Genomic DNA, 27070 nt, shown 5'->3' with positions numbered 1-27070 from the left:
TGGGTACAGCGACACACGGACACGCAGACACACGGACACGTGGGTACAGAGACACACGGACAGACACACGGACACACAGACACATGGGTACAGAGACACACGGACATACAGATATATTCACACATGGACACACAGGGACACGGACGCACGGATACACAGGCACACGGACACATGGATATCGACACAGAGAGAGCACAGACACACACACAGACACATGGGCACACAGGTAAATGAGTTGGGTGGTGTGTCTGACGTGTGTGGTGTAGGTGGTATGGGCGGTGTGGGTGACGAGTGTGGTGTGGGTGACGAGTGTGGTGTGGGTGGCGAGTGTGGCGTGGGTGGCGAGCGTGGTGAGTGTGGTGTGGGTGGCGAGCGTGGTGAGTGTGGTGTGGGTGGCGAGCGTGGTGAGTGTGGTATGGGTGAAGAGTGTGGTGAGTGTGGTGAGGGTGGTGTGGATGGTGAGTGTGGTGTGGGTGGCGTGGGTGGTGTAGCGGTTAGCGCGCTGCGCTATAAACTTGACGACCCGGGTTCAATTCCCGCTCACAGCCAACACCAGTAACGATTATCTGAACCGGTCCTGGGCCTCCCCTAGGTCGACTCAGCCTCAAATGAGTACCTGGTGCGGTGAATAAAAACATTACCACTGGGGAGACTAAGGCGGTCGGGCGTGGTGCTGGCCACCCAGCACCGTTCCGGCCACTAACAGCACTTGCCCCTACAGTCTGTTAAGGCTATACGGGGGATCTTTGTCTTTGGTGTGGGTGGTCAGCGAGTCCGCGAGCGGGTGAGCGAGTTAGCGGGCGGGCGAGTAGATCGGTGATCTGTGCCTTGGCGGAGTGATATGCCACGGTGGCTAGGAGATGTTAACTACCTCGCGTGGTATACAGGAGGTTGTGGGTTTGATCCTGAGCCTGACAACGCCTGCTGTTGTATATTTGGAGTTTGCGTGTCTCTCTCTCTCCCCGTGTCGCGTGGATTTTTCTCCGGGTCCTGCTCCGATTGTCCCACTCCCCTCCACATACGGAATCAACCCACGCGTTCAAGATTATTTGGCCGCTGCTATGAATTGCCACGTGATGACGACGAAGAAGCCGCTTTTTGATGGCCAGGTCGCTTCTGGGAAAAATAAGCTGCATAGCTCAGTGGGGCCTTACCTGGCAAAATAAACAAAAAATAGTTTATAGTTTGGATTCGAAGCTTTCGTGACTGCAGGAATCCATACTCTTTGGTTCTTTCGGTAAAGTCACGGTTGTCATCAGGCGACCCCGCCTGATGACGACCGCTTGTGTTGCGATCGAAACGTCGTGATTTGTTTTATTTCATTTCTAGCTACGTGACTTTACCGAAAGAACCAAAGAGTATGGTTTATAGTTTAGTTTCTGACCGCGTGCGTGACACGACCACACACCACACAGCTCGTTCGATGACAGTGGCCAGGAGACGATAGTCGAACACGGGGGGAGGGGGTGAGGGTGGGTGTCATCCCAGGCGAGATTTGGACGCAAACTTTTAAAAGTCGTCAGCAGCAGACGGCCTTTGTCTAGCCCCTGAGAGACGGGCGACCTCAGTGTGGCCTTTGACGCGACCTGTAACCTGCGCAAATAAACCCGGGCCCTTTCCTGATTATTTACCTTCAATATTGAATGGTGGTCGTGGGGGAATGAGGGGGCGGGCGGGCGAGCGGGTGGGTGGGTGGGTGGTAGGGGGGCGGCTGGTGGTGTGGCCGGGTCTCTAGATAAAGAAGGGAGAGTGACACGGGCCACAGGCAGACGCAGCTCACAAAGAGAACGACCGCCTCGGTTCTTAAGCCAGGCAAAGACAAAGATCCCCCGTGTAGCCTTGGCAGGCTGTTGGGGCAAAGTGCTGTTAGCGAGCAGCACCGATGAAGGCCGGCACGGCACGGCACACGAGGGGGTGGGTGGCCGACACCACGCCCGGCCGCCTTTCTCTTCCCAGTGGCGATGGTTTGACGCACCGCACCAGGTACTCATTTGAGGCTGAGTAGACCTAGGGGGAGGCCCATGAACGGTTCCGATAATCGGCACACGAGGGGGTGGGCTTCCGTGCTCTACATTTACACTTGACAAGCACAGTTCGATTGTGGCCGGGTCGTTTCTGAAAAAGATGTGTGGGACCTCTTTTTTTTTGCCCATATCAAAAAATAAGAATAGGCTTTAGCCCCTAGTCTGACACGAGCTATATAGCTCAGTGGGCTTTACCTGCTTAAACATAAAATAAAAATTGTAAAAAAAAAAAATCTCCCAGCTCGGAGGCAAGTTTCTTCAATCTCCAGGCACTCTCGGTCGCGAATTCGTGCGGCCGCGTCGAATGGGGCCATGCCGGCAGACCTGGCGCGGTTGGGTAAAGTGGGCAAGTGCCACCCTGCTTCCAATACGTCTGGCCAAGGTGGAAGGAGTGGAGGAGGAAGAGGAGGAGGCGAGGCCCAAAATATCCTCTAGAGTTGTTGGGGGGGCGGGGGGGGAGCACTCACTTTGGGCCTTTGCTCCAGTGGAGTGGTAAGCGAGCGAGCCACGATGGTTGGCGTTCGCACGACTTACTCGCTTCATGCCGCTACCGGCCGTCTGTCACGCGCGCACCTCCCGACGCTCCTCCACCAGCGGCCCCCTAGCACGGGAATAATTGAAACGTCTCGGCGATGAAATTATCACCGGCGTCACGAAAGTGGAATCGCGTTGCGGGGTGCCCGCGACCTCGATGGGACGAGGAGGAAGGAGGAGGAGGGGGGGGGTCAAAGGTTCAGGATGGACATAAATCGCCCCCCCCACCTCACCCGCCAAAGTCAACACGGCCAAAAATGCGGTCTCCACTGAGTCTCCGCTCAGCTGCGGGGGGAGGGTGGGGGGGGGGGGTTGAGGCAGAGGGGGCCCCTGAGCCTTCGGGAGGAATTTTTTTTTGTTGCAAACGCATCACCCGCCACTTGCCGCGGAGCGCGAGGGGCGCCCCCAAAACGCCGCTCGGCCGGCGACGAGCGGCGCCGCGGCGACGGGCGGAGAGAGCCGGGGCCGAGGTGGCCCCGTGGCCCCGTGGCCCCGTGGCCCCGTGGCCCCGTGGCCCCGTGGCCCCGTGGCCCCGTGGCCCCGTGGCCCCGTGGCCCCGTGGCCCCGTGGCGGTGACCGCTCGCGGCTCGTGTGGCTGTCGGGCGCTGCGGGGTAACGCGCGTGCCCGAGCGCCGACCCGGGGTTGTTCGCGGTGGTGTTCGTCAGTCGGGACTCGTCGGGTGCACGGGCCCCGGCAGATATTCTCGCGCGGTTGGTTTAATTTTTCTTTCTTTCTTCGTCCATAGGGTATATAGGGTCGTCTATAGGGTATATAGGGTCGTCTATAGGGTATATATGGTCGTCTATAGGGTATATAGGGTCGTCTATAGGGTATATAGGGTCGTCTATAGGGTATATCCCTAATAACACAGCAGCAGGGGTGCCACGGTGGCTATGAGATGTTAACTACCTCGCAAGGTATGCAGGAGGTCGTGGGTTCGATCCCGACCCTGCTGCTGCTGCTGTATACTTGGAGGTTGTGTGTCTCTCTCATCATCATCATCACGGTGGCAAGAAGATGTTAGCTCACTCTCCTGCTATGCAGGAGGTCGTGGGTTCGATCCCGACCCTGCTGCTGCTGCTGTATACTTGGAGGTTGTGTGATTGTCTCTCTCGCTCCCCGTGTTCGCGTGGATTTGTGTCCGGGTCTTCCGGCATTTCCCACCCGCCACATTTAGAATCAACTTCACACATTCAAAGTATTTGGCCGATGTACACTTCCACGTGATGATGATGATGAGCGACTTCGTTGAGTTACCGTTTGTGGCCAGGTCTCTTCTGAAAAAGAGCTACGTAGCTCAGTGGGCCTTACCTGCTAAAATAAAAGTTTGTTTAGTTGAATAGTTTAGTTTATATGAATCCTTTATTTACATTAGATCATGCCTACACGAGTCGGCGTACGATTCCCCAGACCTCTCCAACCGGAGACGTGCAGCGCTAATGCACGAACGCTTTCAACCGCAGCTGAAAAGCGTAAAAATTGGGACAAAAGTGAACACTGATGGAGATGTAACAATGTGGCCTTTGAGCTCGGGGTGGAGGTGTGTGCGTGTGTCTCTGTGTGTGCGCGTGTGTGCGCATGTGGGGAGCGGTGGTGCAGCGGTTAGCGCTACGCTGCGCGACGAACCTAGCGACCCAGGTTCGATTCCCGCTCGCGGCCAACACCGGTGACGATTATCTGAACCGGTCCTGGGCCTCCCCTGGGTCGACTCAGCCTCAAATGAGCACACTCAGGCGGAGACAAAGGCGGCCGGGCGTGGTGGTGGCCACCCACCCCCTCGTGTGCCACAGCGCCGGCCTTCATAGGTGCTACTCGCTAACAGCACTTGCCCCAACAGTCTGTTACAGGCTACACGAGGGATCTTTGTTGTGGATGGGTGGGAGGAGGAGGAGAGAAAGGAAGGCCAGTCACAGGGAGTCTGGCAGCTGAACAAACGAATGAATGGCCATCGCTGTGCTTTGGGCTCTGGCAGTGATGAGTGGGTTGGTGGTGGTGGTGGTGGTGGGGGGAGGAGGCCTTTGAGTTGGACCTGTGGAGGTTTAACTCTTGATCGTGTCCAGCTGCACTTGGCGGCGTTTAGTTTCAGGGAGGGCCTTTGCATTACCGAGTGCTGAACAGGACACCACATGTCGACCCACACACACGTGCCACTGAGAGTCGCCCACATGTCGACCCACACACACCACGTCCTACTGAGAGTCGCCCACACGTCAACCCGCACACACCACGTCCTACTGAGAGTCGCCCACACGTCAACCCACACACGTCCTACTGAGAGTCGCCCACAGGTCGACCCGCACACACGTGCCGCTTAGCGTGGTGGGTTTAATGATACATTTATCTCACCCAAAAAACCTCACTATGGAAGTTCAACACAACAACATCACCACAGCGCTTGTGCCAGGCTATGTGCACGTTAAGACCAACGCACACACACACACACGTACACTACAACTCTATATCTTGTCTCTACATCTCTCGAGAGCGGCGTTCTTCACTAATTTTCATAGGAAGGGGGCACTTTCGCCAAGAAGACGTCGTCAGTGTGAGGGCCGTGTGTCTATGTTGTGTGTCTCTCTCTGTGTCTCTGTGTGTCTGTGTTGTCTCTCTCTGCTTGTGTGTCTGTCTGTGTGTCTATGTTGTGTGTCTCTCTCTCTGTGTCTCTGTGTTGTCTCTCTCTGCTTGTGTTTCTGTCTGTGTGTCTATGTTGTGTATCTCTCTCTGTGTGTCTCTGTGTTGTCTCTCTCTGTGTGTCTCTGTGCTGTCTTTCTCTCTCTGTGTCTGTGTTGTCTCTCTGCTTGTGTGTCTGTCTGTGTCTCTCATTGTGTCTGTGTTGTCTCTCTCTGTGTGTCTCTGTGTTGTCTCCCTCGGTGTCTCTGTGTTTCTCTCTGTGTCTGTGTTGTCTCTCTGTGTGTCTCCGTGTTGTCTCTCTCTGCTTGTGTGTCTGTCTGTGTGTCTATGTTGTGTCTCTCTCTCTCTCTGTGTCTGTGTTGTCTCTCTCTGTGTGTCTCTGTGTTGTCTCTCTCTGCGTGTGTGTCTGTCTGTGTGTCTCCGAGTCTGTGTTTTGTCTCTCTCTCTCAGATTTAATTCAACCTGATGACGGTTGCTTGTGTTGCAATCGCAACGTCTAATTCTATTTTTGAATGTATTATCTTTCTACGTGACTTTGCCGAAAGAACCAAAGAGTCATTCCTGCAGTCACGAAAGCTTCAAATCAAGTTTCTTTGTGTATTGTGTCGGGGGGGGGGGGGGGGGGGGCACGTTAGGGGCCGCGCTAAAGGCCGCCAGTAGCCCACGAGACCTTGCAATGAAGATCAACTGCCCTACAGCCCTTCATCTTCTTCTCTTTATCATCATCTTAATACCGCTAACAAGGGATCCCATAGATATCTTTGTTGTCGTTGCCAAAGGACTTAGGTCCCCCGTGTAGCCTTAGACGGGCCGTTGGGGCAAGTGCTGTCAAGCGAGGAGCACCTATGAAGGCCGGCACGGCCTACACGCAGGGGGGTGGGTGGCCAGCCCCACGCCCGATTGTTTAACACACCCATTTGAGGCTGAGTGGACCTAGGAGAGGACCTCGGGGCGAGTGGCCGTGAGCGGGAATCGAACGGGGGGTCTCCGCCGGGGTTCGTAGCGCAGCAGCGCGGTGCCAACCGCTGCACCACCGCCGCTCACGTTGTCGTTGCCACCACCACCACCACCGCCACCGCCGCCACCACCACCACCACCACCATCGCCACCACCATCGCCATCACCACCACCACCATCGCCACCACCGCCACCACCACCATCGCCACCACCATCGCCACCACCGCCACCACCACCACCACTGCCGCCACCATCGCCACCGCCACCGCCGCCACCACCACCGCCAGCACCACCACCACCACCACCGCCACCACCACCGCCACCACCACCACCACCGCCGCCACCGCCACCACCACCACCACCATCGCCACCGCTATCGCCGCCACCACCATCGCCATCACCACCACCACCACCGCCGCCGCCGCCACCACCACCACCACCATCGCCACCACCGCCACCACCACCACCACCGCCACCACCGCCACCACTACCGCCGCCACCGATTGAAGCACCCACCCTTGGGACACGTGGGGCAGCAGACTCCGGGCTTCTTGACGGAGTTGCGGCACTTGGCTGGAGCGCACTCCTCCTCCTTGCAGCTGACGTCTCCATTCTAGTGGGGGGCGGGGGGCAGGAGAGGACGTGCACAGACAGAGGTCACCACCCCCCCCCCCATCCCAACATCGCTGTAGCCCACGCGGGCTTCTTGGGGCAAGAGCGGGAATCGAACTCGTGTCGCCGGGTTCGTAGCCGCGGCATTTCACATTCTGCGCCATCGCATGCGAACAAAGACAAAGATCCCCCGTGTAGCCTCAACACAATTTAGGGGCAAGCGCTGTTAGCGAGCACCTATGAAGGCCGGCACGGCACACGAGGGGGGCGGGTGGCCAGCACCACGCCAGGCCGCCTTTGTCTTCCCCACTGGATTTTTTTTTTTTTTTACTTACAAGGACCGGTTCGTCACCGGCGTTGGCCGTGAGCGGGAATCGAACTCAGGGTTCGCCGGGTTCGTAGCGCTAACCCGCTACACTACCGCTCCCCACACACACACACTGACACACGGACATCCGTGCGCGTGTCCGTGTGTGCGTGTAGGCGTAGGGAGCTGGGGGGCGGGAAGGCGATGTCAAAGGCAGGCGAGCTTTGTGAACATTCAATAGGGGAGATTGAGTGGGTGGGTGGGTGGGTGGGCGAGCGCGTAACGAGGTGGGAGAGATGGTAAAGGTGGTGATTGATTGAGTTGGTGAATGGGTGAGTGGGTGAGTGACGAGGTGGGTCATAGGGTAAAGGTGGTGATTGATTAAGTTGGTGAGTGGGTAAGTAACGAGGTGGGTGAGTGACGAGGTGGGTGAGTGGGTGAGTGACGAGGTGGGTCATAGGGTAAAGGTGGTGATTGATCGAGTTGGTGAGTAACGAGGTGGGTGAGTGACGAGGTGGGTGAGTGGGAGAGTGACGAGGTGGGTCATAGGGTAAAGGTGGTGAGTGATTGAGTTGGTGAAGGGGTGAGTGGGTGAGTGACGAGGTGGGTCACAGGGTAAAGGTGGTGATTGATCGAGTTGGTGAGTGAGTAACGAGGTGGGTGAGTGACGAGGTGAGTGAGTGGGTGCGTGGGTGAGTGACGAGGTGGGTCATAGGGTAAAGGTGGTGATTGATTGAATTGGTGAGTGGGTGAGTGAGTAACGAGGTGAGTGAGTGGGTGCGTGGGTGAGTGACGAGGTGGGTCATAGGGTAAAGGTGGTGATTGATTGAGTTGGTGAGTCGGTGAAGCGTTGAGTGAGAGTGACTCGCTGGGAAGGGGTCTGTACAGGCGAGCGAGTGAGCGAGTGGTGGAAGCAGAGAGGCGCTCACCACGCACACGCAGGACGTGCAGGCGTTGATGTGAAACGTCTCCTGGTTCTTGTAGATCTTCCCGTCGTAGCTGCAGCCTGCACACGGAGACACACGTGCACACCCCCTGCTCATCAACACAAAAGACGAAGATCCCAGTGGCATCTTTCACGAGCCTCCTCCAACTACCCATACAAAGACAAAGATCCTGCGTGTAGCCTTTAACAGACTGTAGGGGCAAGTGCTGTTAGCGAGCACCTATGAAGGCCGCCACGGCACACGAGGGGGCGGGTGGCCAACACCACGCCCGGCCGCCTTTGTCTCCCTAGTGGCGATGCTTACACATCGCACCAGGTACTAATTCGAGGCTGAGTCGACCTAGGGGAGGCCTAGGACCGGTTCAGATATAATCATCACTGGTGTTTTCCGCCGGGTTCGTAGCGCAGCGTAGCGCTAAACCGCTACACCACCGCTCCACACACACACACACGTACACACTCAACTCTCACACACACCTCCTGCTCATCATCAACAACACACAGACACACACACAGAGAGCGTACACGCCGCTCACAGCGCGCAGCCTGTAACGGCATCGGCGCTGGAGAACGAACGCGGCGAGCGGGGCCAGGCGGCGGCCCGAGGCGGCCACGTGGAAGCCTAACCACGTGTTCACAGCCCCATGCGATACAGTATCCATCCGTCGGTCACTGCAGCAATCCCGGCGGGACCAGTCGGGCAACCAGAGGGGAGCGTGGGGAATATTTTTTTGACCTGACGTCGAGTTACGAACTCTGTGCGCGGCGCTCAAGTCACCTCGGTTCCTGCAAGAGGCCCCCCCCTCGTGCACTCGCAACGAGCCACTGGGCCGGGTGCGCGCGTGCCAACATCGTCGCCATCACCAACCACTGGGCACGTGCGGCCCGTTGGTGTCCAGTGCACGTCTACGGCGTGGGTGTCCACTTTCCTCGCTCGCTCTGCCCCCTTTGCAGTGCCAATGTGTATCAAGCGGCGTCCAAATATTGAAGAGGGACGGGAGTGGGGGGGGGTGGGGGGGGGGGAGCGGTCAGTGCGGTGGGCGGCACGCACGGCACCACCCCGCGAGGGGCCAAGCGAGCGGCGTCCTCCCATCACCACGGCGACGCTCGCCACCTTTTCCGCTCGGACCGCAACGATCCCGCCGGCCGGACGGACGCTGCATTTTCACTTCCCCCCAAATAAAATTTCTCTCTCGCACGGTGGGGCGGGCGGGCGGGCGGGCGGGCGGGGGGGACAATCGCTGCAAAAAAATATGTGTGTAAAAAATATGAATAAATAAAAACTCTAAATACTTACCTGGGCACGCACCGCTGTGCCTGGCCTGGCTCACCGAAGGAGAGTTCCCCTGGTACCCCCCCCTCCCCCGTGCCTCTCACCCCCCCCACCCACCGACGCTCTGCGTCCGCGTCACTTCGCTTCGTTCGTAAATGACGGCCCGCCGGAAATCCTCGCGCCGCGATGCCGATGGCTTCGATGCAGAGGGCGCGGGGTCCGGCGGTTCGCGCAAAAGACGTGAGGGCACCCCGGATCGCCGGGGCGACGGACGACGACGGAGGGTGAGACGCCACCTGACTCTCCGGTCGACCCGTAGCACCCCGGGGGAAGGGAGGTCGTCTCCCTCCCGTGACCTCCTGCCAGGCGGCGAGCCCTTCCCAACACAATCACCAGCCCGCGGCAACGCGAGCCGCCGGCGTCGTGGCTCGAGCGGCGGGGTCGTCGTCGGCGGCGGCGGCGGCGGTGCCGTTGCTGTCGGGACGCGACTTGCGTCTTGCGGCAAGGAGGTTGTACGATGCTGCTCGACTGCGAGCGGAGGTCCCCGTGTGTGACGAAGGATTTCCCGTCGCACTCTGGGCTGAGATCCCGGACGGGAAAATTCCGTCGACCACCAACAGCAAGTCGGGCGACAATAACGACGACGGCCACCGCCACCGGTGACGATTCGGCCCTGGGCCTCCCCTAGGTCGACTCAGCCTCAAATGAGTACCTGGTGCAGTGCGTAAAACCATCGCCACTGGGGAGACAAAGGCGGCGTGGTGCTGGCCACCCCATCCACTTCGTGTGCCGTGACGGCCTTCATAGGCGCTGCTCGCTCACAGCACTTGCCCCAACAGTCTACGTGGTGGATCTTTGTCTTTGTTGTGTGTATGTATGCGTGTGTCTGTGTTTGTGCGAAGGTGCCTTAGGAATGAGACGGACAAAATAAAAACGTAAAGTTGTTTTGTTGTTGCTGTGTCCAAAGTCACAAACTTTATCGGTGGGGGAGGGGCGGGGGGGGGGAGTAAAACGGAGCGTGGATCGTCGTCGTTGTACAAAAGAAAGAAAGCGGCACTGGCTTCCTCCACGCTTCCTCGTAATGAATCCGACAGAATCGCACGAAACACAACCACACACACACACACCGGTCAGGGTTTTCTTGTTGTGTTTTTTTTTAAACCGATAGTAACACAGAGAGTTAATGTTCACGTTCCGTTCGGGAAACGGCGAGACTTGACGGTGGCTTCGACCGCTCGGCAAGAAGTCGACAGACTTCATTTTGACCGTCCGTTATAACTTACAACTATAGACTTAAAAAAAATACTGCACTATAATTTCCGCCGTTACCAAACGCCACGACATTTTTTTGAATACGAAATAACGATAATAACAATAAATATTGGCACCGAAAGGGAAACCATTTTAGACCGACGGCGATTTGAGGCCTTCTACAATCCCAGGCCCAAGGCCTAGACAAGGTCCAGTGTTGTGGAGTAGAGCGTTACTGTAGTCAGAATTCGAATTACAGGTGCTGGTAATCCCATAAAATGCTGAGGCTTTTGACGGGTCATCAGATTACAGTCACTAAACGCGATTACAAAAACGAAAAATGTCCTCCCAATTTCTATCCCCGGATGTGCTGTCGACGTCATTGGCACGTCACAAGAAGAACATTCCATTTGCATCTTTCACAAAGCAGCCCCCCCCCCCACCCCCTTCTTGTTACAGAACGGCCCACGGAAGTGGACAACAGAACTACTCCTGAGATCACTTAAAATGACATCAGGTTCACGACGTATGGGGTGCTAGAACTTTCCTACCCACCCTGGGCACGTCATCATATAATAATTGGATAACCAAATATATTAATTGGGATGGGGTTTCTTTTTGTGTGCAGTCATTGGTGACTGTCGACTTCCTGCATTTAGTCCGTGGTCTGACGACATCGTGGTGTGCATCGTGTTGCGATTTGGCCACAAACGCATGTGGCAAAGCACTGTAATCCTAAACAGTACTCATCCCATAACCTGATGGAGTTGCCGAAAGTAAAAAAAAAAATTTTTGAATCAAATTTGAGATTACATGAGATTCACTTCTGATACCTCAAGTCATCAGAAATCACAGCGATTACTTTTCAAAAGTCACCGCCCTCCCACCACTGGCTTCATCTCATCGAGGCCCTGTGCGCCTGGGGTCACATCTTGGGCCTCCTTCCGCCTTAGGAAGGAATCAGGGCCCCCCCTCCCCCACCATCGGCCACGCGAGGCCCAGAGGAAACTGCCCTACCCCGGTCCACCAGAAAGCGTGCCCACCATCGTCTCAGCCAGGACGGTCAAGGATCATCACGGCCAACGGCAGCAGCAGCAGCGCCGGCGGCGGCCGACCGTTGTGCCAACCCCTTGCCAATCCCGCGGTCACTGGAGGAACCGTGTGGCAAGTTCACCCGCGTGGCGGGAACCCGGATTTAATAGGGCACTCTGGGAAAAATAAGACGCACCCCGAAACGTGTGCCCGGTGTCAACGCAGTCGGAGAGATCTGGTCACACAAAGATAAAAATCCCCCCCCCCTCCCCCCGTATAGCCTTGGTAGACATTAGGGGAAAGTGCTGGTAGCGAGTAGCAGCACCTATGAAGGCCGGCACAGTACACAAGAGGGTGGGGGGGGGGGGCAGCACCACGCCTGACCGCCTTTGTCTCCCCAGTGGCGATGTTTACTACGCACCGCAGCAGGTACTCATTTGAGGCCAAGTCGACCTAGTGGAGGACCGGCGGTTCAAATAATCGTCACCAGCGTTGGCCGTGAGCGGAAATCAAACTCGGGTCAGCGGGTCCGTAGTGTAAACGCACGCGCACCTACCGGATTTTAAAGATGCAGCTTTAGCCTTTTTGCTTTTAAATACCAGGGGTAGAAAAACTTCATCGGTGTTCCACTAACCGGCGCTGTCCAGCAATTAGTTTTTGTTCAAGCAAATCTTATATAATAGCGAAGGTTTCGTGAGATTTTTTTTTTTACTTTTTGAAGCGTCAGCTTAAAAACTAGGCGGTTAACAAACAGCGGGAAAATAAGATGATGAATTTGCCGCCGGTTGAAACGGCGTTGAAATGAAAGTGACCGTGAGAACGGAACAAACGTCGCACACACAGATACGAAAATTCCCCCATGTGGCACACGAAGACTGTCGGGGCAAGTGCCTATTAAGTCTGCACCTTTTGAGGCTGACTCGACACACGAGGAGGTTGATGTGGCCAGCACCACGCACGGCTGCCTTTGTCTCCCCGGTGCTGACACTGACACTCGGCAACAGATACTAATTTAAGGTTGAATCAACCTAGGAGAGGCCCACAACTGGTTCGAATAATCCCCACTGATTTTTTTTTCCGTGGCCGGGAATTGAAATCGGGGCATATCGAGGTTCGCGGCGCAGTACGCTAACCGCGGCGCCACCGCTCCATACGTGCGCACGCACGCACGCACGCACAGCGCCATACACAATTGCTGGCACGGGGAAAACGCAATAGTTACGCGTGTCACTAGCGCACATACCAAGCACCGTTGAAGTAACTTTACTACGATCAGTGCCACCGGAGTTAATGCCAAATATTTACCACCCTTCGCAGCGGCAAAGTGCCTCTCTCTTACGATCAAAGTTATTGATAAGCAACTGTGGTGAACCTATCTTCATTTGGCCACCGTTCATTAAACTTTCCAACAACATCTGCACGCATATTCATTGGAGTCTGCAGTATTAAAACTTCCTTCAACGTCAAAAGTGGAACACATCGTACGCTATGTAGTATAAATATTAATAGTAGTAATAATAATAGTCATGATTTTAGATGGGTCGTGATAATGCCTGGTCATTTTGTTTTGCTTGCTCGTCGCAAGATTACTGGCACTTGTTGACTGGCACTGCTCAGAGTATTTAAATAAAATAAAGAATACAAATTCACAACCGCATTGCGAGATCTTCACATTATTGCGAGAATGTTCACTTCAGCCGACCTGGTGACCTTCCCGCGGAGGTCAAGCCAGTGGACAAATAATTATTAGCACCAATCAAAAGACACAAGTCAAGTTTGGACCAATAAGAATAGACCTGGGATACACTATGATGATAAAAATGAAAATTCAAATATTGACCAATCAGAAGAGACGTGGAATATATTTTCCGACCAATCAAAGACCAGGTCAAGCATTGGCCAATTAAAAAGAACGTGGGGTAGGTTTTGACTCATGAAAGGACATGACTTGTATGGACCAATCATAAGAGGGCTATGCCAAACATGGACCATTCAGAATAGACACAGTAAGGTTTTGACCAATCGAAAGGGGGTACATTCAAGTTTAGACCAATCAGAACATGCGTAGTAATTTTTTTAACTAGTCAATCTCAGATAAAATATGTGCGTGAAAAACATAATTTTTAAAGAAAGGCAAAAATGAATAATGTTCACAGACCAAGCATGAGAATCAAAACGACGATTCCTTGCATTCATGGTCACAAGGGAACACGTTTAAATTAACGATGACACACACATGGCACACACGCACCATCCTCCTTTCACCACCGAGTTGCAGTGATGCTACCGCCGCGCTTGTGTGCCACTAGGTGCACTTTGACACCAAGTAAAAGGGCAGAGGCTCACCGGCAGGAGGTCAACACACACACACCGAAGTGTTAGGGCTTAAGAGTAACGCACGCACAGGCACGCACAGGTATACAAACCCACACGTACACAGGCTCACCCTTACCGGCCTGATGGGATCGGTCAAAGTTTGACATCTTTTACCGGCATGATCATGATGGGGGAGGGGGGGGGCAGGGGGTGGGGGCGATAGGTCAGAGGTCGGGTCAGGGCTCGCAGGAGCCGCTAATGCAGGAGACTGCGCCTCCCTGGCACGAGCAGAGGTCACAGGTCATGACCCAGGTGCTGCCCTCTGCGTGGAACATCCCCCGCTCGTCGATGCAGCCTGCGGAGCAACGGAAACAACAACAACAAACAACAACTATAGCAATAAACAAAAACAAAATGATGACAACAGACAATAAATATCAACAATAACACCACTATGCCACCCAACAAACAACGATGACAACAACCAAAATGACAACGATGGCGACAACGACCAACAATGACCAAAGCACAACGCCATCCGTAACAATAATGAAAATAACAACAACAATAATGAAAATAACAACAACAACAACACACAAGAATGGCCTGGCGGGTTCATTGATCCAGAACACATTGGATGAGTATGCACACATCACACACACACAGAGGACACGTGCTCTATCTATGGTGAAAAATAAGTTCAACATAGATACACTGCACACACAGGTAACACACTGCACACACAGGTAACACACACACACAGGTAACACAAACAGGTAACACACTGCACACACAGGTAACACACAGGTAACACAAACAGGTAACACACTGCACACACAGGTAACACACACAGGTAACACACTGCACACACAGGTAACACAACGCACACACAACTAACACACACACGTAACACACACACAGGTAACACACACACAGGTAACACACACACAGGTAACAGACTGCACACACAGGTAACACAACGCACACACAACTAACACACACACATGTAACACACACACAACTAACACACACACAGGTAACACAACGCACACACAACTAACACACACACGTAACACACACACAGGTAACACACACACACAGGTAACACACTGCACACACAGGTAACACAAAACACACACAACTAACACACACACGTAACACATACACACACACAACAACAACAACAACAACCGCCATTCGCCACTAAGTGGCGGTGACGTCACCACGACGCTTGTGCCAGGCTATGTGCACCCTGAGGCCACGTGAAGTGTCGAACGCCCGCTGGCAGGAGGTCACGGGGCAGACCCAGGTGCCACTGGTCGACTGACTGAGATGACTGGCTGATGCACCACCTGTGCCCCCTACTGTGCCAACCTGCTGTGCTTTAGCCACCCGGCGCTCCGCTCGCTGTTGTGAGCATCGCTCCTCCGCCCTCCGTTGTTGTTGGAGGGCGACTGCCTCCAACTGCCCAGTAGCATCCTTCACGAGCCTCCTCCACAGAGGCCGATCTTGACACCGCTGGTACCAGTCATCGGCAAGTCCACTCAGCTCCACGTCCTCCTGTACCACATCACTCCATCTCTTCTCTAGCCCGTGCCGCGCCCGCTTAGCCCCCTCAATCCGGCCAAACAAAAGCTGTTTCGGCATGCGGTGGCTGGGCATGCGGGCTACATGACCCAGCCATCGCAGCCTTGCCTGCCGGAGGAGCTCACCGATGGGACCCTGCCCAGATCTTTCAAGGATTTGTGAGCTCCTCACACAATCCAGTCTGGTTAAACCCAGGATGGATCGTAGGCAGGCCAGCCTAAATGTTTCTAACCGGCGAAGATGTTCCATTAGGGGGGTCCACGTTTCGCAAGCGTAGAGAAGGGAGGGAATGACCGTGGCCGAGAAGACCTGAAGCTTAGTGCGGAGCGACAGACCAGGTAGCTTCCACACAGCGTTACGCAACCGATGAAAAGATATTGCCGCTCGACTGATTCGGAGTGAGACCTCTGCTGTTAAACTGTAGCCAGTCATAAGCACACTGCCCAGGTATGGGAAACTCTCCACTCTCTCCACAACTGCCCCATCACCGATTGGGAGTTGTGGGGGTGGAGTGTCCGATGGTACAAAATACCCAGGCAGGTGCTTAGTTTTGGTGGGGCTGATGGTAAGGCCCCACCTCTTAGTGGCACGCTCCAGTCTCAGCAGCAGCGTCTCCAACTCCTCCTCTGACTGAGCAGCTATTACCAAGTCATCAGCATACATAACGTGGTTGAGCAATAGGGAGCCATCCCTTGACCGCACCCGGGCGTCGATTAGCCTCCCATTATATCTGTACCATATGGAGATTCCCCCGGTACAGCGATTGAAGGCTTCACGAACTACGTGGTCAAAATAGATGTTAAATAATGTGGGAGCCAGAGGACATCCCTGTCGCACCCCAAGGTGTACAGGGAATGGCTCTGACTCCCGGCCACGTAGTTTTACCCGGGCCCGCTCACCATCATGAAGGTCCTTAATGATCGTGAGCAGAGGGTCAGGTACTCCAAAAGCACGAAGAACGACCCAGAGCCCAGGCCTACTGATGGTATCATAGGCCTTGACCAGGTCAATAAAGCAGAGATGTAGGTCTTGTTGGAATTCCCTACACCTCTGCTGTAGCAGACGGACAGAAAATATGGCATCTGTGCAGGACCGCCCTTTCCTGAAACCGCATTGGGGCTCCGCAAGCCTCTCCTCAGCGTGCCTGGCAAGGCGATGCTGAATAATCCTTGCCAGGACCTTTCCCGGCACACTGAGGAGTGAGATGCCCCTGTAGTTGTTACAGTCTGTGCGGTCCCCCTTCTTAAAAAGGGGGACCACCAGGGCATCCTTCCAATCCTGCGGAACCCGTCCAGTGGTCCAGACTGTTGTTATGATGTCATATAGGGCAGTCTGTGCACAAACGCCACCCTCCCTCAGCATTTCGCTTGGGAGATCATCTCTGCCCGCTGCCTTTCCTGGTCTCAGACTCCGGATCGCCTTCAATACTTCATCAGCAGCTGGCACCTCAGCCAGCCACTCACAGGGGGTGACTTCATCCAATATTTGAGGCACCGCAGCCTCAGCAGGGTCATCCTCACTTTGTGCCACGATGTTTTCCTGGCTGAGGGATTTTCCCTCCCCCAGGACCTCACAGAAATGCTCAGCAAATCTGCGAACCTGTTCCTGGGGGTCGGAAATTGGATCACCGTTTTTTCCCCTAATGATGGTAATAGGTGTGGCGCTGCAGGTTACTTTTTTGATGGAGTTAAATAGAGATTTGTGATCACGGGCCACTGAGGCAGACTCCATCTCCTCAGCAACCCGCGACCACCACCCATCCTTGCAGCGCCTCACGGCTCTCCGAACCTCCGAGCGAAGGCTGCGGTAAGCCTCCTCATTCTCTGACGTGGGATTCTGTAGCCGATGACAGTGGGCCTGTCGCTTTTTCTCAACCATCCTGAACAACTCCTCTGTCATCCAGGGTGTCTGGGGAGGTCTGGACCGCGTACCCAAAGCAGCCATTGCAGCTGCATGAGTCACAGTCCTAAACCTCGCCCATTTACCCTCGACATCAGGAGGAGTCGGGGACGATGCCAATCCCAGCCGCAAGCGATGATGAAATTCTCGCTTGCAACTTTCATCAGATAACTGAGACCAGGCCACTTTAGGTTGGAATGGGGTCCTGGGTGTACACCCACCACCGGAGTGGAAGAATGGCAGGCGCATCTTACAGATGACTAGTCGATGGTCAGAGGGCAGATCAGCTCCACGGTAGGTCCTGGTGTCAAGGACATGGGCTCGCATTCGCTGGTCCGTCACTATGTAGTCCAGCAGATGTTCTTGCTTGGACCCGGCATGCATCCATGATGTTGTGTGGATGCGCCGATGCCGGAACAGCGTGTTGGTAATTACAAGCCCATGGGCTGCACAAAAATCTAGCAGCCTCCTACCGTTGTTATTGAGCTGATCTGGCCCATGCCCTCCAATCACTCCAGACCAGGTGCCAGTATCATGACCAACTCGGGCATTGAAGTCACCCAACATGATGACTCTATCCCGAGGGGCGACTTTAGCCAGCACCTGTGACAGGAGGTCATAGAAGGCATCTGACTCATCGGCTTTGCCTGCATCCCTCCACGGATGTTCATCTTCGGTGGGGGCATAAGTAACCACGACCACCATTCCTCGCCTCCGGTTGATGGGAAGGCGAGCCCAAAGTAGCCTGGGGCTTACAGCTTCCCACACCTCACCGCCACGCTCCCACGCCCCCTTCATTCTTTTGTTCAAAAGAAGACCCACACCCTGTTGTTTGGCAGTCTGCTGCCCCGAGTAGAGGACTGTCCACCCCTCATGGTGGCAGGAGCCAGAGCCGGTCCACCGGACCTCCTGAATGCCGCATAGATCCAGGTGGTACCGGTCCAGCTCCCGACAGAGGAGTGGCAGCCTCTCCTCTGCAGTGAGCGTTCGAACATTCCACGTGGCCAACCGTAGTGGCTTTTCGTTGTTTCTGGAGTAGCCCCGAGGGTAGGTATTCAATCTCCTGGCTCCGCCAATTGGGGTTTGGCCAGGAGACGTCATAGACGCCTGGCCCCCCGGGGCCTCCGGCACAAGCTTAGTTGTTACATATTTCAGTTTAATTCGTAGTTTCGTGGTAATTAATTGAAGGTGGAGGGGTTACCAGCCCCTCGCACCCGTCCAGAGCCCCCGTTTAGCCCCTGTGGTGGACACATATGCCATGAGGGGAGGAGCCAATCAAAATTGGATCTCCCCCCACAGCGCTGTCCACGACAGAGTTGCCCGTCCGGCACCGCGAGGAGGTAGGGGGTTGTTTTGCCGCACACACATGTAACACACACACACACACATGTAACACACACACACACATGTAACACACTGCACACACGCGCAGCACACTGACCGAGGCACATGAGCAGGGCCCCCGTCTGCGGCTCCAGCCACTCAGTGTAGCACGAGCCGCAGTTGCGCATCCGGCACTCGGCCTGGGGGAACCCAGAGCAGGCGGCGCCCAGGCACAGGTCCTGGCTGCAGGTCACGGGCCGGGAGCCCAGCGGGCAGCCCGAGAACCAGTGCAGCTCGAAGCAGAACCTGGAGCGCAGCGCGGCAGCCTCCCGGTTAGCGCGGTTGGCGACGGAGGGTCGTGCGAAAGACGTTCAACGTGCATATGTAGACTCGCGCAGAGACCCACAGACTCACACAGGGACCATAGACTCGTGCAGAGACCCATAGACTCGCGCAGAGACCCGTAGACTCACACAGAGACCCACAGACTCATGCAGAGACCCACAGACTCATGCAGAGGCCCATAGACTCACACAGAGATCCACAGACTCATGCAGAGACCCACAGACTCACGCAGAGGCCCATAGACTCACGCAGATACCCATAGACTCATGCAGAGGCCCATAGACTCACACAGAGATCCACAGACTCATGCAGAGACCCATAGACTCACACAGGGACCCATAGACCCACGCAGAGACCCACAGACTCACACAGAGACCCATAGACTCACACAGAGACCCACAGACTCACACAGAGACCCACAGACTCACACAGAGACCCACAGACTCACACGGAGACCCATAGACTCATGCAGAGACCCATAGACTCAAACAGAGATCCATAGACTCACACAGAGACCCACAGACTCGCACAGAAACCCATAGACTCATGCAGAGACCCATAGACTCAAACAGAGATCCATAGACTCACACAGAGACCCATATTCACCGAAAAAACCCACACAGAGACCCATAGTTTGTTGTCCTTCCCCTGCACCTCCGATTAGCGCGGTTGGCTAAGTACGGTGCGAAAGAAGTTCAACGTACGTACAGGGCAGCAAGGCGGTGTGGGCGATGGTGTTACACGTACGTGTCTATGTGTGTATGGGGTCGTAGGTGCTCGCTAACAGCACTTGCCCCAACAGTCTGTTAGAGGCTATACGGGGAATCTTTGTCTTTTGGGCGTCCATTCAACCGGTTGCTGTGAGTTGCTACATTGGCGTAACATTTTGGTGACTCGGTTCACTCTGGCAAAATGGTCTATCTCGAGTTAAACAAAATCAACTTGAACTTATAATAATAATTTACTTGTGATGAGATTAAGAAATAATGCGAATGGCCCGCGTAAGCGGATATCACAGAGCTACCTCTGAGATCCCTCCCTTCAACTGACGCCCTGGTCCGCCACGCACAATAGTAGCATCACGTTCCCCCTCGCTCTGCCAGATGAGAGTAAAGTTCGTCACACACAGCGGGCAAGACCGACATTCAATTCTGAATGGTGGAATTTCGCCAAATCAAGCGCAGCGGGAACTTTCAACATCACAATGTTTTGTTGTTTTTGGGGGGGTGGGGGGGGGACTTAAACGATCGACTCCCTGAACTTCTTTCGCACCGTACGTAGCCAACCGTGCGCTGACCTCCACGACCTCTCGACCACGAGAGCGACCCCGACCGCGGGCAAAATGCAAGATCAGAATTCAAACTCTCTCCGCCCGCCGCCGCCGTCGCCGCCGCCTCCCTCCTCCTCACCTGGCGTCCGGCGTCACCGGCAGCCAGAGTCCCTCGTGCAACACCGACGAGCTCCGCGGCGCTTGGCCGTGCTCGCGGAGTCGCCCGCCGGCGCCTCCCGGCGACGGCCGCCCCCCGACGCCCTCCGCCTCCAGCCACCAGGCCGGCACCTCCGACACGGGCGGGCAGATCCGGCGTATGCCGGCGAGCGCCGCCTCCCCTCCGGCCGCCGCCGCCAGCTGCTGCGTGGCGAAGAAGTAGAAGCGCAGGTAGTGGGGTCCGGCGAAAAAGTAGTTGCAGCGGTCCTTGTCGTAGCCGTCGCGGTCGAAGCCGAAGACGTCGAAGCCGGCGCGGTCCAGGCCGAACGCGCTGTAGCCGTGGCGGTTGTGGCCGGAGGGGTCGAAGAGGACCGCGGCGGCGACGCGGTCGGCGGCGCGGGCGAAGGTGCCGTCGCTCCGCATGCCGAACGGCGTCACGCCGGAGCGGTCGAAGCCGTAGCGGCTGTAGCCCAGGCGGTCGAAGCCCTCCGAGTCGAAGCCGTCGCGGTCGAAGAGGCGGACGGCGCCGCCGCCGGTGCGGCCGGACGTGCCGCGGTCCAACGGATTGTGGTCGAACCGGGCCGGGTCGGGCGACTCCGGATGGAAGGCGTTCCGGGGGAACGACGGCCGTCGATTGAACCGGCTCCCGTCGAACCGCTCCGGCTCGAATCCGTTCCGGGCGAGCTGGCTCCGGGTGAACTGGTTCCACTCGACGCCCGGAGACGGACGAAGGAATCCACCGGTGGTGGTGGTGGTGGTGGTGCTGCTGCTGCGGGTTCCCAACTTCGCGCCGTATTCGGCGACCTCCACGAACCCCTCCAGGAACTCTCCGGCGTCGTTGGAGCGCGCGTCCGGCGGCGCGCGACCCCGGCCGTCGGCGGCAGCGGCCGCCCTCGAGGCGCGACCCTCGCGACCCCTCGGCCGGCGCGGCGCCGCCGGGCCGGCCGCTGTCACGTTGCAGGGGGTGCCCAGCGTGAGCGGCACGTACGACACGCAGCGGCGGCCGTCGTCGGCCGCGGGCGCCGGGCCGAACGGCACCGTCTCGGCGAGCAGCGTCTCCCGGGGAGGCCCCGCGCCGGGGTTCTGCTCCTGCCACTGCGCCCAGAGGCGGTCCACGTAGGCCAGGTGGGGCAGGAAGAGCGGGTCGTACGGCGCCAGCGGCGTCGTCGCGTGCCCGCCCACGCGCAGCCGGAACAGCGCCGACATGGCGAGCAGGCGCTCGGTCAGCGCGGCGAAGTCGGGCGACAGCAGCGCCAGGTGGACGTCCACGGCGTCCGGCAGGGAGACGGAGACGTCGAAGCGCCGGCGCAGGCAGGGGGACCAGGCGGCGCCGGGCCTCTCGAAGGGGTTCGGTCGCACGCAGCCGGCGTCGGCGTCGGCGCCGTCGCCGCCGAACAAGTCGGGGTCCCACGCGACGGACGAGTCGACGTCGCCGGCGTCGACGGGCCACTCGTGGTACGGCACGGCGAGCGCGCAGGAGCCGGCGGCGCGCTGCAGCAGCGCCTCGGCGTGCCGCAGGAACGCGCGCAGCCACGGCAGCGCGGAGGAGGGGCGCGAGTGGCGGCCCCGCGGGGCGTGAGCAGAGAACGTGTGGGCCAGCTCGGACCACGTGCCTGCCGGGGGGTTGGGGGGGGGGGTGGAGGGGGGGGGCGAGGACGAGGTTAGCGCCGCGGATTGCCGTGGCCGGCCGCGGTGGCGAAACTCTCCTTGCCAGAAAACACCACGGGTACCCACCGTCCCCGCATGATGATTAACCGTGCGGTCAATATTATCACTGACAAAAACTTGTGACGTGCGCAATTTCGTAAAGCGGTTCGAGCGCGACTCGGACGCGAAGGCGAAGATCCCCCATACAGCGGTTCGCGGAGAGAGCGCCAGGTGGTGGGGGCGCCGGCTGCCCGTCGGCCGGCGGCTACGAACACCGGTGCGGCGAGTGCGCACGACCGCCCGGCCGCGACACCGCCCGAACGAACGAGCGAGCGAATGAGCGAGCGAGCGAGGTCAACAATTTCCTGCACCTGCGTCGACGAGCTGCCACACGGCCTCCCGGTATCGCCGGCGCTCTTCCCCCGTCAGGTCGCGGATCTCCTTGCGCCGGACCGGGTTCCGGCAGCTGCACACGGGCCGGCCGTCCGCGCCGCAGCTGCACGCCGTGCAGTCGCCGCCGTCGCCCGCCGCTCGCCGCGATCGGGCGGCACCGGAGCCACCGGCGGCGCTGGCCCCGGCGCAGCCGCAGGGCGGTGGGAAGAGTCCGCCGCCGCGGTCGCGGCCGCACGTCTGTCCCGGCGAGAAGCCCACGACCTCACGGATGCCGACGGTCAGGATACCTCCCCCGCGTGCAGCGGCGGCGTTGGTAGGTCGGCTGCCGGCGTTGGCCCGGCCCAATCTGGCCATGGTGGTTCTGGCAGCGCCACCACCGAATGCGCGCCCGCCTCCTCCGGCTGTGACCGGTGGCCCAGCCACTACGGGTCTACCAAATTCATCGACAAAACCACCCACACTGCCGGCAGACACATGATCTCCTGCGCCGACTCCGACTCCACCAAAAGCATCTCCGCCAGCACCACGAGCACCACCACCGTTGCCTTCTCTCGGGCCACGGGATCCACCGTGCTCACCAGCCGCTACACCACCACCATCGCCACCACCACCACCACCACCACCGCCGGCATCGTCATCACCACCACCTCCGTAACCTCCACCATCGTCGCTCAGCTCCAGCCCGTCGAGACCGAGGCAGTCGGCCCTGGTGAGCGTCTCGCACCGGTATTCGTAGCCGCCGGCCGATGAGCAGCCTGCGTCCCCACCGCCCGGCGCTCCCTCCGCACCGGCGCCGCCGCGGTGGGCCCTCTGGTGCCGGCGCCGGCCATAGAGAGCGGTGCCGGCAGCACCGGCGGGCGTGGCAACATTCATGCCGGGCCGCAGGTGAGGGCGGCCGGGCGGTGGCCACAGCTCGTTCCCGTCCAGGCTATTACCGTCGTCGCCGACACCGCCGTCAAATCCACCGTTACCAAATCCACCGTCACCGGCGTACTCAACACCGGGGTCGCCGCCGCCACCTCCACCACCATCACCGGCGCCAGCGCCGTAACCCAAGTCTCGCGGGAAACCCAGGATCTCCCTGTAGACGCCAACGCCGCCACCTCTGCCGCCGCCGCTGCTGTTGTACTTGTGTCTCCTCCGCGGCAGGAACGAGGCTGTTGAACCGTCGCTGCCAAATTCCTCCGAAGGCGACGACGGCAGCGACGATGGCAGCGACGACGATGACTGCGGCGGCGGCGGCGTGGCGCGACGCACGCGGTAGACGCAGGCGCCCAGCTCGCAGCGGGAGCGGCACTCGGCGGCGCTGCCGAACCGGTTGGCGTTGCCGCCGCAGCCGGCGTAGGGGAGCTCCCGGCAGAGGGCCGAGCGGCCGTCAAAGTACCAGGAGCGGGGGGCCGTCGCGGCCCCCTCCCGGCAGGCCGCGCCCTCCGAAGGCGGGAGGTAGCAGGCCTGGCGCGGGTCAGAGGTCGCGAGGTCGGCGGAGGTCGAGGGAGGGGTGGGGGTGGGGGGGGAGCGCGCCGGGGGATGGGTTTGGGGGTTTCGTCAACGTGACGGCGAGGCGGGGTTGGCGGATTGCAGACAGAGGGAGATGGGCACGTGCTGCAAGATGCCCGCGCCCCGCGGCACGCGGTAGCCGTCGGAAACCGTCAAAACCCATCCCTGTCCATAACCCCATCGCGAACCCTGACCCCAATGTTGTCCCTCGCCAAAGAACCAGCTGCCTGCCGAGTACAGTACACACACGGTACACACACGGTACGTGCAGGGTACACACAGGGTACACACGGTGCACACACACGGTACACACACACGGTACACACACAGTACACACACGGTACACACAGGGTACACACACAGTACACACACAGTACACACAGGGTACACACACGGTACACACACAGTACACACACGGTACACACGGTGCACACACACGGTACACACACACGGTACACACACAGTACACACACGGTACACACAGGGTACACACAGTGTACACACAGGGTACACACACAGTACACACAGGGTACACACACACGGTACACACACGGTACACACACACAGGGTACACACACGGTACACACACGGTACACACACACAGGGTACACACACACGGTACACACACGGTACATACACACAGGGTACACACATGGTACACACACAGTACACACACACAGTACACACACAGTACACACACACAGTACACACACAGTACACACACGGTACACATACGGTACACACACAGTACACACAGGGTACACGCAGGGTACACACACGGTACACGCAGGGTACACACACAGTACACACAGGGTACACGCAGGGTACACACACAGTACACACAGGGTACACACACACAGTACACACACAGTACACACATGGTACACACAGGGTACACGCAGGGTACACACACGGTACACGCAGGGTACACACACACAGTACACACACAGTACACACATGGTACACACAGGGTACACACACACACACACACGGTACACATACGCACGGTACACACAGGGTACACAAACAGTTAACACACACACACACAGTACACACACACACACGGTACACACACACACACACGGTATACACATACACACACGGTACACACTACACAATGCTGTCCCACGTCCGACCGCATGAGCCACCGCATGCCGAGTGAATCCAAATCCGCATGGCAGGGCGGGAATTTCGTGTAAACCGACCCCGCGTCGAGCGAGGGGGCAGCCGTAGTGTTCACTTCCGTCCCCGCCATCTCATTTTCCATCGACCTCTCCTCCTCCTCTAAACTCACCTACACTCCATTGATAAACCTTTTCCGATTTGTCGTCCGATAACCGCCAGCTACCTGTCACTGCCCAGCCCGCGTTTGAGTTGCATCTGATGTCGCGTAAGGTTTTGAACTCTCAAATCCAGCGCGGTGTGGCCCCACCTGCTGTCCACGCTGTTGCTATCCCCGTACGTGAAGAAGAAGAGGAATAAGAGGAGGAGGAAGAAGAAGAGCCTCACCACCTCTTCTTCATCACCCATTCTCTCATCTCCCCTCGCCCCCTCCACTCCTATCCCATCCCTCCCCATGTAGCCCTTCCGTGACCCCCTACGCACCACTCTATTGCTGCTGTCATTCGTTCCTCAACCCCTGCGGCTACGCCCCTGCACACACCTGAATCGTTCCATTCTGTCTTTGACAGCTACGTCAAGAGTGGAGGCGCTCTATAAGATATGGACTAGAGCGGGGAACGACACCCGTCGCTCAGAGACATTGCAACGACGGATAAGAAGAGCGAGTGGGACTTGAGTGGGATTTGAGTGGAACTTGAGTGGGATTTGAGTGGGATTTGAATGGGATTTGAGTGGGACTTGAGTGGGATTTGAGTGGAACTTGAGTGGGATTTGAGTGGGATTTGAATGGGATTTGAGTGGGACTTGAGTGGGATTTGAGTGCGACTTGAATGGGATTTGAGTGGGATTTGAATGGGATTTGAGTGGGATTTGAATGGGATTTTAGTGGGATTTGAATGGGATTTGAGTGGGATTTGAGTGGGATTTGAATGGGACTTGAGTGGGACTTGAGTGTGATTTGAGTGGGACTTGAGTGGGACTTGTGTGGGATTTGAGTGGCATTTGAGTGGGCTTTCAGTGGGACTTGAGTGGGATTTGAGTGGGATTTGAGTGGGACTTGAGTGAGACTTGAGTGGGCGTTGAGTGGGATTTGAGTGGGACTTGAGTAGGGTTTGAGTGGGACTTGAGTGGGACTTGGTCAGCGTCTGACATGAGAAGGTGCGACGGCCAACGGGAAGGACGAGTGACGGACCGGCAGCCAAAGTGGAAGAGCGCACCCAAAAAATGTCCGACGGTCGCGGAGATGGAGCAACGAGATTGGTTCACGTGCGGGATCATCGCAGGACCCATTTCGGATTGCGACAGCAAATTGAGGGCTTTAGCCAGCAGTGGATAAACCATGGCTGATGATGACAATGACGGTTGTCGTATATAAAGCATGCAGTCAGTCAGCTTGAAATGAGGACAAATACCATATTCTCTGGATGATAAGTCGCACTTCCCCTCCCCCTCCCCCCGTATTGCAAGGCCAAATGTGGCCCTGTGCTTTCCAATCCAGAGAATGCGGTATTTACATTATGAATACCGTGAAATCCAATTTGCTTTTTGGCTGAATTAGTGGCTGTTTACTTAAGCGAAAGCATCTGTAAATTCTAAAGGCTGGATTGAATAAACGGACGGCGTACTTTGAACGAATTCGTTTAGGGATAGTGGCATTTGGGACGCAGCGCTGATGATGAGCAGTAGAAATATTTATCATCAAATACGCGGAGTCATCCATCCCAGTTTAACTGGCCACACAGTGCCTGGGTCTCTGTTATTAGGAGGAGAAATGTGGTGGCCGAGTGGCTCTAAGACAATGAGTCGGCTACGGTGAGGTCCTGCGTCGACCTCGTTTGCGTGCGCACCAATAGCCAGGTGCAAGGAGGGATACCATCGGGTGGATTATAACACGCACTGAATTAATGAGCAGAATCTACTACAGACCTACAAACCAGCCAGCAAGCG

At 57.1% G+C, this 27070-nt stretch overlaps 2 protein-coding genes across 2 annotated transcripts in view; both read right to left on the bottom strand.

Annotated features, from left to right (window-relative positions):
- KCP (kielin cysteine rich BMP regulator) overlaps positions 1 to 27070 on the bottom strand; it is a 156601-nt gene that overhangs the window by 57623 nt on the left and 71908 nt on the right. Inside the window, exons 9-10 of the mRNA XM_076054333.1 lie at positions 7996 to 8072; positions 6664 to 6760 (exon numbers count right to left, since the gene is read on the bottom strand). Of these exons, the coding sequence (XP_075910448.1) occupies positions 6664 to 6760; positions 7996 to 8072 (174 nt within the window). The remainder of the gene's footprint in view (positions 1 to 6663; positions 6761 to 7995; positions 8073 to 27070) is intronic.
- Positions 14125 to 25268, bottom strand: LOC142906476 (uncharacterized). The gene is made up of 6 exons (XM_076054356.1): positions 25203 to 25268; positions 23152 to 23956; positions 22483 to 22765; positions 20448 to 22077; positions 18812 to 18999; positions 14125 to 14239 (listed from the first exon to the last, which is right to left on the bottom strand). Exons 1-5 carry the CDS (start codon positions 25266 to 25268, stop codon positions 18853 to 18855), a joined length of 2931 nt encoding a protein of 976 aa, XP_075910471.1. The 3' UTR covers positions 14125 to 14239; positions 18812 to 18852.

Source organism: Petromyzon marinus, chromosome 65 (assembly GCF_048934315.1).
Source record: "Petromyzon marinus isolate PM22_M1 ecotype Great Lakes invasive population chromosome 65, UKy_Petmar_22M1.pri1.0, whole genome shotgun sequence".
Lineage (NCBI taxonomy): Eukaryota > Metazoa > Chordata > Hyperoartia > Petromyzontiformes > Petromyzontidae > Petromyzon > Petromyzon marinus.
This window is presented reverse-complemented; position numbering and strand designations above follow the sequence as displayed.